Genomic DNA, 13,732 nt, shown 5'->3' with positions numbered 1-13,732 from the left:
AGATATACAAAAAACTTCACCAAATCAACAAGAGATATCAAGAAAATAGATGATATTAATATGCATTATTAATAAGATGCTAACAAATGTCTTGGTGCATTCAGGCTGCTATCACAAAATACCTCAACACTGGGTAATATATAAACAGAATTATTTCGCACAGTTCCTGGAAGCTGAAAAATCCAAGATCAATGTGCCAGCAGATTTTGGTGTCTGGTAAAGGCCCATTCCTCATAGGTGGCACCTCCTTGCTGCATCTTCACATCGTAGTAGGGGCAAACAAGCTCCCTCAGGCCTTTTTTATAAGGGCATTACTCCCATTCATGAGTGCTCTGCTCTCATGACATCATCACCATCTAAAGGTCCCACCTCCTAATAGTATCATCTTAAGGGTTAGGTTTCAACAAATAAATTTTGGGGCAACACAAACATTCAGAACATAGCAATAAGCAACACAGGGAAACGAAGAAACATAGAAAGCTCCATCCTCACTAGCAATCAAGTTCTAATTAAAACGCAACTCTGTATACGTCCATCAGATTGACAAAAATTAGGAAGTTATAGAACGTTAAAGGCTACAGAAGATGTGGCTGAAACTAGAACCACTGCTAACCTTACATAACTAAACTTTATAAACTTACATAAAGAAACACTAGAAACTTATAACCTGATTACCATATATATGAACTATTATAAAGAAGGGATAAAAATAAATAAGAAGGGATAAAAATAAATTATGCTTTCTAAACTAATGATTAAGGAAAAAAATTCTAGGAGTAAAGATTATACTCAGAGGAGATCCCAGTCAAGTCACAGAAAAATCTTTTCTTTTTTTCTTCCTACAACTCTTTAGGATTTTCCCAAAATGGGACCCAAAAAATGACAATATGAGCCTACCTAGAATTGGTAGAAGAAAAGCAAAAAAAAAAAAAAAAAAAAGGAGGGAGAAAAAAGGAAAAGGATAAAGCCATGAGAAATATGACCACTAAGCTGAAGCATAACTATGAAGCATTAAATGCTTTCCAAATGTATTACCAAGATTGTGAATTATTTTATCTGATAAAGTATCATAAATATATAAATTATGTTGCCATTAATAACCAAGATGTGCCACTTGGTATTGTGATTTCAATTGACATTTATGAGAAACAAAATGGTGGTTTGCAGATACTTTCACTAACGTAACATGTCAGCTCTTTTGGAAACAGAAAACTTCATCTTTAAATCCCTACTTATTTCTCTTTTTCACTCATTTTCTTCATACGTCCTTTCACTCTCCCTTCCTCTTGAGGATCTTTTCATTCCTTGTCCCTTTCCTTGAGTTTCTATTTGTTAAAAAAAAAAAAAAAAAAGACTTATGCCCTCCTCTTATCTCTACCTCTCTCCCCAAACCCCACCACCCACCCAGCTTGCCCCCTACCCAAAACCCCATATGACATGAAGTTTCTTCTGAGACTTTTTATTCTGAGACTCTTCCTTATCATCTCCAAATCCAATCCAGGCCCAAATACATACTCAGCAAAAAAGAGCCAGGGATGAAGTTAGGAAAGGAGAAGGAATGGGAAAATATGCTCTGTGAAAATGGGAATAAAACTTCTGAAAATCATAACGCTTGATGGATATGCAGGAAAGACATTCTTGACAAAATTCCATCTTTCTGACTGGTTCCTGTTAACTCAGCATTTAAAGCCCAAATATGCTGACCCTTTCTACAAGATACAGGTCCTATTTACTCTAATACACGCAGGGTATATGTACTATTAATGGGAATTCCTATCATATTCATTTAATTTTATGGTTATTATATTCAGATACCCAGAGACATGAGTGACAGAGATCTTTAAAAATCGGGGGTGGGGGAGGGAGTGACATTTTTATTTTTTAAGGGTATCTTTACCCTTTGAAGTTAAACAGTCATTTACACCTCGATCTCCATTAGAGTAACAAATATTATACATCTCCACAGTAAAGTCTAGACTATCAAACCAAAAGGTACATAATTAACACACCAGAGACCAATTCTGTCACTGGTTGAATCCTGTTTCGTGCATGTACATTTTCATAAAAACTGAATTAAAACAATTACCTTCTAAAATTCTCTATGTACATAAAAACTTGAGTGTTAGAAATGAGACCAAGTCTCTAAACAACAAAGTTCAGAATATGATCTATGACCACCACACCAATTTTCTCAGAAAATGGATTTATATAATTTAAAAAGCTTCTTTGAATAAAAATTTATTGTTCTCAAACTGTACAGAAGAGAATTTCACATTTGAATATTCAATAAGAATCCTCTGGACCAATCTGTGGGCTTTTCTTCATGTTCCTGGAGACTGCATTGTTTTCATTATTGAATTTTTGTTTATTATTCTTTAGTAGTCATTATTTTCTTTGGGAATCTTTTCCTTTAGCAACCTCTTAATTGTATCATGAAAAATTCCCAAGAGATTAGGTTTTTCTTCCCCAAATGATCTTAATCAACCAGAGAAAACTGTACAAATACCTAGTTACATGAAAAAGCCGAAGATCAATCAAAAATACTTAAGTATTTATGTATCTTAAGTATCACATCTATAGATTTTAATGACTTTTAAACTATCTATCCAGACATAGGCACTAACAACATTTTAGTGCTCACACATGCAACCAGTCTTTCTGCTTTGTGTGTATACTTCCATATATGTAGATGTATCACCATATATTACCATAAAGAATATTTTATGTAAATTACATAACTTTACATCATTAGGTTATCTCAATATGTCATTCTATCATATGAATTTTCATGCTCAGAAATTCGGAAAAATTAACTTTTAATGACCCCTTAAATTTCCTATTAATGAGTATGACACAATTTCATTGATTCCTAGAAATATCGGCTCAGTAGAAACTTTCACATTTATAAAAATACTACAAGTCATCAACTTTATACCTAAGTTGTTGCTCAGACTTTTAATAATTTCAGATGAATTTCTTAAAGATTTTAGGGAGCATTTGTAAGTGTATGCATACCTTACATAAATATATACACGTATTACCCCCATGCAAATCTGTTTATGTAATTGGCATTAGTGTTAACACACATATGGATGAAATTTCATTCCACAATATTTATCAAGACCCTAATGTGAGCCATGAACTCTTCCAGGTGCTAGAGATGAGTGAACAAGACAAAGTCCCCACCCTAGTGGAACTGAGTCTATCAGGGAAAGACAAATTCTTACCCAAAAAATAGATATCTAATAAGAAAAACTAAAGTAGAATAAAAGTATACATGAGAGAGGACCTTATCTCCTATAAGCTTCAGGTAAGGCTTCTCAGAGGAAGTGACATTTGCACAGGGACCTAAATGAAGAATGGAAACAAGCAATTTGACTATCTGGAAAGAGCCTCCCAGGCAGAGGAAGAGCAAGTGCGTGGGCCATTTTTCATATATTTATATGTACATAAAGCCTTTTATGACTATTCCTTTGAACAAATATGTACTTAATAGTAATAATAGACAAGACAGGTTGCTAAGAACAAGACAGATACTGTCCCTGTGACCTTCAGTCTATCAGGGGAGTCAGAAATTTCGCAAATAACTTCAAGTAATTAATCACAATTCTGATGCTGGGGAGGAAAAACAAAAACAGGCACCAGGAGAACACATAATGGGTTGGCCTAACCTACTCTGGGCAGGACAGGAAAGGCTTCCCTGAGTAAACAGCTACTTGATATCTAAAAGGTAAGTAGCAAGAAAGAAGCATGGCTGGAGAACATATAATAAGAGCGAAAATGAGATAAGCCAGAAGAATCAGGGAGGGGGGGCGGATTTAATCCAACAGGTCAGCATACAGAATGGCATCTTGAATCTATGACCTTCCAGCAGCCTTTGAAGACAAAAAGTCATCTTTAACCTAAAACTGTACACTTTCTACTTTTATTTTGCCACAGTCCACAATGACTGTGGATCAGCTTACAGTGTGTTTCTTCTAAATATGATTCATCTTCACATGACCTTGGTTACGACTTCTAGATGTCTGCTCAACTCTCAGATGGTAAGCACTATTTGTATTTTCTGCATGTGTTCCACAAAGGAAAGTTATATCCTTGATTTAAAAAAAAAAAAAAAAAAACCCTAATATCTCAAGGCCACATTAATGACTGAGCTATTCAATAGCTTTGTAGATTTTTTTGATCAAAAGTTATCACAGTTTTCCATGAAAACCCAAAAAATAGCCTTGATGTATTTTTTCTTGGGACAGTTTTATATATATTTTTAGGCTAGATGTAAAACATCTTCTCTTTCCTAAAGCCTGGGCATTTCACCCACCTCCCCCACTCTCAGCTGATGACTCGCTCTCTAGATCACCGAGAAAACAGAAAAAGACAACAAATTCTAAGTCCTCCCACTACATCTATTAATCTGTTTGTATCCACATTCTTTGCCTTTCCTCCCATCCCTGTGGATAAACTATCCATTCCAGCCAAGGTCAACTTCAATAGCACTAGTGCCCTAGGTCCCATCTACCCTCACTCCAGCATTGCCTTTTCCTCTCTACTGAATCACTGCCATTATCATATCAATGTTAGGAAGATAGCTAGGGACCTCAGGCCCCTCCTGGGAATAAGGCCAGTGACTACCATACCTGGGGGAGAAGGGAACACCCTATGAATCTGCCAATCAGAACTTAGCACGCCAACTGCAAAAGAATGCAGAGAACTCTAGCCCACCGTCCAAGCAGCATAGGTACAGTAGAATCTGGAGAGTGACCTAGAACCAGCTTTCAGAAAGGTTCATGGGAGATCTGCATGCATAGTAAGACTCAGGTCACATAACTCCCAACTGTCCATTAAAGTGGTTCCATGGTGATATCTGAGCCAGGAGGTAGGTCCCTATCTGGACGCTATAAAACAAGACCCAGATCATAACCAAGGTCTCTGTTTTGCTATGACAAGGGGTCTGGTCATCATCTGTGGTGTATGTATCTTGCTCTGTAAACCTGTATCTTGCTCTCTTCTCTATAATCCTATCTTGCTCCCTCTCAATAAATTTCACCTCATGCTTGCCTTACTTTGGTGTGTCTGCTCATTCTTTGGCCAAGAGCACACCAAGAACCAAGAACACAGAAAGATTGTCAAACCTAACAAACATGCTGTTATATCATCTATCTTAAAGAATAATGAAACTCTTGATCTATAACTGCTTTCAGTTACCCCTTCCATTTATTTCTCTGCTCAACATACATGAAAGTTCCTCCAGAAATTGGCACTGTTCTCTCTTAAATCTATTCCAACCAGGTTTTCACATCCACTGCTCCCCTCAAATATGGGCAACCTCACATTGTTAAGGTTTATGGACAGTTCTCCGTGCTTTTTAACCCCTACGTGATGTTTAACACAGTTGTTCAATCATTCTTAAAGCACTTTCTTCACTAGCCTTCTGGGACATTACCCCCTCATCCCTATGGCCACTCTTCTATCCCCATAGCTAAATTTTTCTCACCTCCTGTTGCAGGCTGAATAATGCACTGGATAAGCTGCTCTAACTTATATTTCATTGGGAATTTTCCCTCAAGCCCACTATCCAAAATTACTTAAATATGCAAACAAATAGCAGTAAAACTAAGTACAGAAGAGTTTCCAAAACAAAACAAAGGTAATCCAATAACATTAATGAATTACATGATTTTTTTTAAGTTACTTACCTTCAAATAAAATTTTAATTTGAAAAATGTCTAAGGGGTTCGTGACCAGCCTGAGCAAGAGCGAGACCCCACCTCTACTAAAAATAGAAAGAAATTATATGGACAGCTAAAAATATATATAGAAAAAATTAGCCGGGCATGGTGGCGCATGTCTGTAGTCCCAGCTACTCGGGAGGCTGAGACAGGAGGATCGCTTGAGCTCAGGAGTTTGAGGTTGCTGTGAGCTAGGCTGACGCCACGGCACTCACTCTAGCCTGGGCAACAGAGTGAGACTCTGTCTCAAAAAAAAAAAAAAAAGAAAAATGTCTAAGGAGCTAAGCAGAAAACTTACCATAGCAGACCTTAAAAAGAACTGCTTACAAGGCAGGCCCTCAGTTATCATCTGAGAGTTCGCTGGTAAGAGTGGTTCACTGTGCCTAGACTATTTGCATAAACAATATGGTTTAAGCTGAATACCTACTTTCCTTCTGGGGATCTAGAATTTTTGCATGTATTAAATACTAGGCAGAGGATATCTGTATGATCTACCCAACATCTCGGGTGCTTAATTTCTAATGGGCTTCCCTGGATAGAAACATCACATATGTGAACTAAAATAAAATCTGAAGCCTTTCCAGGTTACTGAACGGACCAACTCTTGGCCAAGGGGACCTCAGAAAAATCCTAAAGCTCAATTACTGGCCACAAGAAGGGAGATCAGACATGCCTCCTCATGCCTCCCTCCCTTTTTGGAGTTATTTTTTGTAACAGAAAGATATAAAATCATTAACAAGTATGAGGCCACATAAGACAAAGGTTAAACCACATCTTTAGGTCATCAATTTACTTAACAGATCACTTGAGTCTATGTCCAGTATATATCTGGTGGCTTATCTCTGATTAACAGACTTCCTTAACTTAAAACATTACAAGCCTTTAGACAAAGCTTCATGTCTTAAATGAATTACAAATCAAAGAATCTTTAAACCCACCTATAACCTGTAATCCCGCTTCAAGATGGCCTGCCTTTTTGTGCCAAACCAATATATGCTTTCCAAGTACTGATTCGTGACAGGTACTTTACATGTAATTCCTGTCTCCTTGAAATGTATAAAACCAAACTGTAACCCAACCACAGGAGACCACTTGCTTAAGACTTCTTAGGCATGGTACTCTGGGCCATGGTGACACATTTTGGCTAAGAATAAACCTCTTAAAATTACTTTAGAGAGTTTGGGTTCTATGCTGTTGATACATACATGTTGCTGCATTCTCATTGCTAGGGGGGAGGGTATGCTTTGTGGGACCCTTCAGAGGGGGGAAAAAGCATAAGGAAGCCTGCAAATGGATTCCTCAAGACTCTGACTGTGTCTTCCTCTTCTGAACCAGCTGTGTATCCTTAATACTTCATTGTAATAAATCTTAGCCTTGAGTACAGCTATATGCTGAGTCCTATGAGTTTTTCAAGAATTCTTCAAATGTACAAGTGGTTCGACAAACCACTGACACAATAGCAGCTTATTCTAAAACCCAGGATTCTTACCTGCTGATATGCTTCATAGATCACATCAAACAGAAAAGCCTGCGGCATTTCACTTGCTCTGTGTCTGGCACGTTCTAGCGAGTGGTCTAAGCAACCATCAGCAGATGGACTGATGACAGTAGATACAAGAGGTCGAATTGCTCCTGCTGCCTAAAGAAGAAAAAGAAGGCAATTAGTGTTTATTTCACCTAGATTATTTTAAAGTGAAACTCTGAAATCTCTATCTCATTTTTAAAAGTAGATCTTACTAATAACAAACTACAAGGAAAATCTGCACAAGTGTTTGGTTCACAATTCAAATTATTTCAGGTCAAAAAAATAAATTTCATAGTATTACAGTTCTATACACTAAGAGGTGAAAATTGTTTTTCATTATAGGCTCAAAATCCTTCTCATCACAGGTCACTGAGGTCAGTATTAAAAAAGGATGCGAATATACAATTGGGTATTCCCGGAAACAAGAAGGAAAAGACTATTGTGAAATAATTGAAATGGATTGCAAATTAATATTTACTCTTTAGTGTGCCTTTGTAAGATTTACACATTAGATAATTAAAGGAACAAACAAGTTCCCCAAGATCCTCAAAATGAAACTCAACAACCTAAATAACCATGAACTTATGTCTTGCTCTAAATTCATGTGAAAAACAGTTCCTTTCAAACAGACTCCATAAAATGTTTCCTCAGGCAAAATATCCATTGATTTCAGCTGCTGTGATGAAAGCTCTATCTCATTAATAGATACATCTAAACTTTATGAAAAACGAGAGAGCTTCATGTCTGACAATTTTTCCCTTTGTCTTTAATGGAGTCTCATTGTAATGCAGTCCTGAAGGTCACTGCCCCAGGACTACCTTGGTAAAGTCGCCTAAAAATAGGGTTCTATAGCAGGCATTTAACCAAATCTTCTTATATTGACTCCAAAGTTTCCTTTCTTCCACACAATTACTACATGGGGGTTGCAGCACATGAAGCTAATGCACAAATAGAACAAGTGTTATCCTGAGACCAACATCTGAGCTAGATAAACTGTCCACACTGGTTTACAAAATCCAAGGGATTGGCTGAAAATCAAAGCTACCAGATGAGCCAAGTAGACAGTTTACAAATCGTGTCACCATTCTCAATGCCTCAAGTAGAAATGTGGAGCCTGGGCATAAAAGCAAAAATGAGGAGACAACCAGGGGTGACAAAGAGGGAGTAGTGTCCAAGTATGTGACAGGCAGGTAGGGAGCAAGCCCAACTGGTCAAACCTAACACCTGTCAGTAGGAGTTGGAGGACAAGACAGGAAAGAAACACAGGTATACACACAAATGTGCACTGCTTTTTAACAAAGTTAAATTTCCATTGCAACTACTTATAGGTACTATTAGAATTCTGAACCAGGGCATGAAGCAAAAAAATATTTAAAAGAGAACATGAGACACCCAAAACGGCAGTATAAGGAACTCCACAGACTCTCTCCCCAGTGAGAAAATTAGTGAAAAGTATTTTAAAAAACAACCATTTAAAGCCTCTGAAAATTGTCCCAAGGGCATTTAGCAAATGAATAAACATTTGTTCAAGAAAATCTATTAAATCTTGGTAAGAACTCAGTCTACAGTACTCGAGCCAAGACCTGGTTCTTCTTTCATCTACCACCCAGCTCAGTGTAATGGAAGCTCTACTCAGGGTAGGTATGGCTGAGAAGATGGGGCCCCTTCTCCCCCAGACTCCTAGTGGGAGGGGAAGAGTGCATTTTCCATCCCCTTCAGCACTAAGTACAGAGGCTGAAATACAGGTAAGTGTAGTCAAGAGGTTGTGCTCCTCCAGCCCCCCTACATAACTCCCCCTACCCACAGAGATCTGCCCCAGACATGGTAGGCTGTGAATACTAGGGCCCTGATCACCCTTTTTGCAGCTCATACATAAGCAGAGTTTTCCATGCCAGAATAAGAGGCAAAAATAGAACACTAAAGTCTTCTACTGGCCCATGCAGTGCCCTAATCACGAAATAGGAGTGTCATTCCAAGAAAAACAGTACACCATGCCCACTCACAGCTTCAAAGCAGCAATGTGGTGATTCTTCACAGAGGGAGAAAAGATCTGAGATAGAGAGCTATGAAGCAATCTCCAGGGGAACTTAATTTATTTGGAACAGAGTGTGGTGAAGTTTAAACCCAAATCTACTCTCAAAAAAAAAAGAAGAAAAGAAAAAAAGAAAAAGAGATCATCATGGTAAACAATTAAGAGGAGGTGGCTGGTAGCTACATGAGAGCAAAAGGCTAAGGCCAGCTAGCTTACCAGCGAAAGCCAGAGGAAAATATAGCCAACAAGAGCTCTCCTGGAATTAAAACATATGTCAAACACTGGCCTCAAAAACCACCTCCACAAAAGGGCTAGAATTTGACTGAATCAGACCTAGAGGGATTTATGCCCAGGCATTGTCAAAAATAAAGTTGAGCAATTAGCTGACAATGTGTGATATTTAACAGCTAGGTATGAAACCAAAAAAGCAGCAGTAGACAAATCAGGGAAGGAGATAATCAAAGACAGCCCAGCTAAAAGCGCTGTCATCCCAAAGTGATTATGCAAATACCCAAGTCTCCACCCTCTGAAAAGTAGCATCAGAAGCTTTTCTCTGAAAAATAAAAAGATTTCACTAAAACAGACCAGCCAAATCACAAACAAATAAGCAAACAACAATAAATCCTGGGTATCTAGAAGGGAGAGAATCAGTATTTGGAACTGGATTTTATATAAACATTATATAAAATATCCCATTTCAACAATTACCAATAACCACAAGACATGCATCCAAAGAGGAAAATATGACCTATACATAAGGGTGTGGGTGAGGAGAAGCAGGCAACAGAACCCACCTTTAAGAGGGCCCAGATGTCAAACTTAGCAGATAAAGACTTCAAATCAATGTGTGTGTGTGTGTACGCGCTTGTGTGTGTGTGTGTGTGTGTGTGTATTCATTCAAGAACAAAAGGAAATCATGTCTAAAGAAGTACATGCAAGATGTGACTGTATCATCAGTATTAAGATTTTTTTTAAAAAGTAAAGAAATTGTAGTATTGAAATATATAACTAAGACAATTTACTAGAAGAGCTCAATGACAGGATTGAACTGGTGAAGAATCAATGAACTTAAAGTTAGATCAACAGCGATAATGCAATCCAAAGAACAGAGAGAAAAAGAAATGAAGAAAAATGAAGAGAACCTCAGATAGCATAGGACACCATGATGTACACCAACAATTTTGTACTAGGAGTACCAGAAGGAAAAAAGAATAAGGAGTAGAAAAAAATTTTCTAAAAAATTCTGACTGAAAACTTCCCAAAGTTAAGAACAAGTTAGTCTGCACATTCAAGAAGCTCAATAAACTCTAAAAGTAAACATAAATCCACATCTAGACATATCATAAAAGTGCTGAAAAGCCAAGGCAAGGAAAAAAATCTTGAAAGCAGCAAGAAAAAAATGATTTATCATTAACAAGAGAATACCAATAAGATTAGCAACAGACTTATCAGAAACAATGGAAACTAGAAGGTAGTGGGGTGACAGTCACTGCTGAAAGGAAGAAAATGAACTATGAAAGCAAAATAAACATTCACAGAAAACAATTCTTTGCTAACAAATTCATCTCACAAAAAAACACCAACAAATATTCTTTAACCTGAAAGAAATCAATCCCAGACAACAATTCTAATTCACATGAGAAAATAAAGTGCACCAAAGAGGTAATAGGTGATTATAAAAGACAGTATAAATGTATCTTTCTACCTTGTTATATTAACTGATTTTAAAAGCAAATGTATTTAATAACAGATACATAGCTAACTGATAAGCCTGTAACACACTAAATTGTATATATTTGACCAAAAAAAAAAAAAAAACAGCAGAAAGAAGGTAGATAGGGATAAAGGTATACTGAAGTAAGGAAATGATACTGGATGACAACCAGAATTCACAGTAACAAATGAACTAAAAATGGCAAACAAAGATGTTAATATAACAAACTCTGTAAATACATACTTGCTCATCTTTCTTCAGCTTATATAAATGAAGAAATATAAAGTAATAATTGTAACAATGAACCGTCGGATTTCAAAACCATGTAGATATAATATGCACAATAATAGAACAAAAAAGGGAAAAAGAATATAGCCATGAGAGAAATGTTCCTATATCTCACTGGAATTAAGGTAGCAAAAATCTGAAGTAAATATTAGTATGTATATTGTAGCCCCTAGAACAACCACTAAGAACATAACTCAAATTTAAAGTGAGAATATAATTTAAGGAACTAAAACATCACAAAAAAAAAAATATTCGCTTAATGCAAAAGAGAGCAGTAAGGGTAAATAAACAAAGGAGACATAAGAAAAACAAAATGTAAACTGGCAGACATGACCCAACTATATAATACATTAAACTTGAATGGATTAGACAATCCAATCAAAGACAGAGATGGTCAAACAGAATTTTTAAAAATCCAAATACAGCTGCATACAGTAGAAAACTACAATTCAAAGATTCAAATATGTTGAATTTAAAAGGTTGGAAAAGGATACATCATATAAATAGCAACCATAAGCAAGCTGAAATAGTTAGACTAATAAGAATAGATACTTTAAAATAAAAATGTTAGAGATAAATAGAGACATGTTATTAATGAAAAGGGTATATCCATCAGGAAAATACAAGAATTAAACATATTCACCTAAAACAGAGCCCCAAAATACATGAACTAAAAACTGACACAGCTGAAAGAAACAATAATAGAAACATCAATATTCCACTTTTAATAATGGACAGAGCTAGGAAAATACTTGAAAAGCACTATAAACCAAATAAACCTAACATCTATGGAACACACCACCTACCCGACCACTGGAATACATATTCTCCTCACATGTGTATGCAACATTCTCCGGGATAGACCATATACTAGGCCATAAAACAAGATTCAAATTTTAAAGGATTGAAACTATACTAAGTATATTCTCTAATTATCACAGAATGAAATTAGAAATATCAGAAAGAAAGTTGGTAAGTTCATAAATATATGGAAATTGAACAATAAACTGCTAAAAACCAGTAAGTCAAATCACTAGAAAACTTGAATGCTTTGTGATGACAACACAGACGATATATAAAAATTCATGGGATGCACCCATAGCAGTGCTAAAAGCAAAACTTAAAACTGTAAATGCCCACATAAAAAAGAAAATTCTCAAGTCAAAAATGTAACTTTCCACCTTAGGACACTGGAAAAAGAATAAAAAACTAAAGCTAAACCAGACATGAGGAGTAAATAAAAGATGAGAATTGGAGAATAGGAAAATATTAAAAATATGGCTCTTCACAAAGAAACAGAATTGACCCAAAGACTTTAGACTAACAAAAGACTCAAATTAGTAAGATCAGGAATGAAAGTAGTGACATTTCTGCCAGCCTTACAGAAACAAAAGAATATAAAATTATGAACACCTATATTCCAAAAGATTAGAAAACAGATGAAATAGACAAATTCCTAGAAAGTTGCTTCAAAAATAGAAAATCTGAATAGTTCTATAACAAGGAAATTGAATTAATAATTCTAAGATTTCTCACAAAGAAAAGCTCAGATCCAGATGACGTCACTGGTTAATTATGCCAAAACCTTAAGAAACATTTAGTACTAATTCCTCACAATCTTTACCAAAAAAATAGAGAAGGAAATGCTTCCCAACTCATTCTGTAAGACTAGTATTACCCTAATACCAAAACCAAAGAAATCACAAGAAAATTATAAACCAACACCCCTTATGAAAAAAAGGCAAAAATTCTCAACAAAATACTTGCAAGCCAAATTCATCAACATATAAAAAGACTTTACACACCATGACCAAGCAGAATTTATGCCAGGAATACCAGGTTGGTTCAAGATACTACAAAACAAAACAAAAAACAATGTAATACACTATATTAATAAAGGACAAAACACAAGAACATCAATAGATGCAGAAAACTCATTTGACAAAATCCAACACCGCTTCATGAAAAAAGCACACAAAAAATTAGGAACAGAAGAGAACTTACTCATCTGTGAAAAACCCACACTAAGATCATGCGTAATGGTGAAACAGTTAATGTTTTCCTTTTGTGATCAGGAATAAGACAAGGAAATCCACTGTCACCACTCCTATTAAACATTGTATTAGAAGTTTTAGCCAGGACAATTAAGCAAGAAAATGTAATAACAAAAGCTGTCCAAAAGAAGTAAGACTATCTCTACTTGAAGATGCCATGATCCCAATGAATTCATTAAAGAACTATTAAAACAAGCAAGTTTTTAGCAAGGATGCAGAAAACAAGCTCAGCATACAAAAATCGGTTTTATTTCTATGTACTAGCAATAAACCACTCCAAAATGAAGAAAAACATATTCTTTTGGATGCTATTGTAAATGTATTTAGGAGTAAATTTAACAAAAAAGTTCAAAACTGACACTATGAAAACTACAAAAAAATTTCCTAGCTCCT

The 13,732-nt window shown here is 35.9% G+C and overlaps 1 protein-coding gene across 3 annotated transcripts in view; it reads right to left on the bottom strand.

The window, feature by feature from the left end:
* The window catches only part of CRPPA (CDP-L-ribitol pyrophosphorylase A), a 245,672-nt gene that overhangs the window by 208,218 nt on the left and 23,722 nt on the right, over positions 1-13,732 (bottom strand). For 2 of the 3 annotated variants that reach the window (XM_069461928.1, XM_069461929.1), the window contains exon 3: positions 7,216-7,365. The exons of the other annotated variant lie outside the window; for it this stretch is intronic. In XM_069461928.1, coding sequence (XP_069318029.1) covers positions 7,216-7,365 — 150 coding nt within the window. The remainder of the gene's footprint in view (positions 1-7,215; positions 7,366-13,732) is intronic. 3 annotated transcript variants of the gene reach the window in all.

The sequence above is a fragment of the Eulemur rufifrons genome, chromosome 29 (genome assembly GCF_041146395.1).
Source record: "Eulemur rufifrons isolate Redbay chromosome 29, OSU_ERuf_1, whole genome shotgun sequence".
In the NCBI taxonomy this organism is placed as follows: domain Eukaryota; kingdom Metazoa; phylum Chordata; class Mammalia; order Primates; family Lemuridae; genus Eulemur; species Eulemur rufifrons.
Note: the sequence above shows the minus strand (reverse complement) of the source record. Positions and strands in the feature narration are given on the sequence as shown.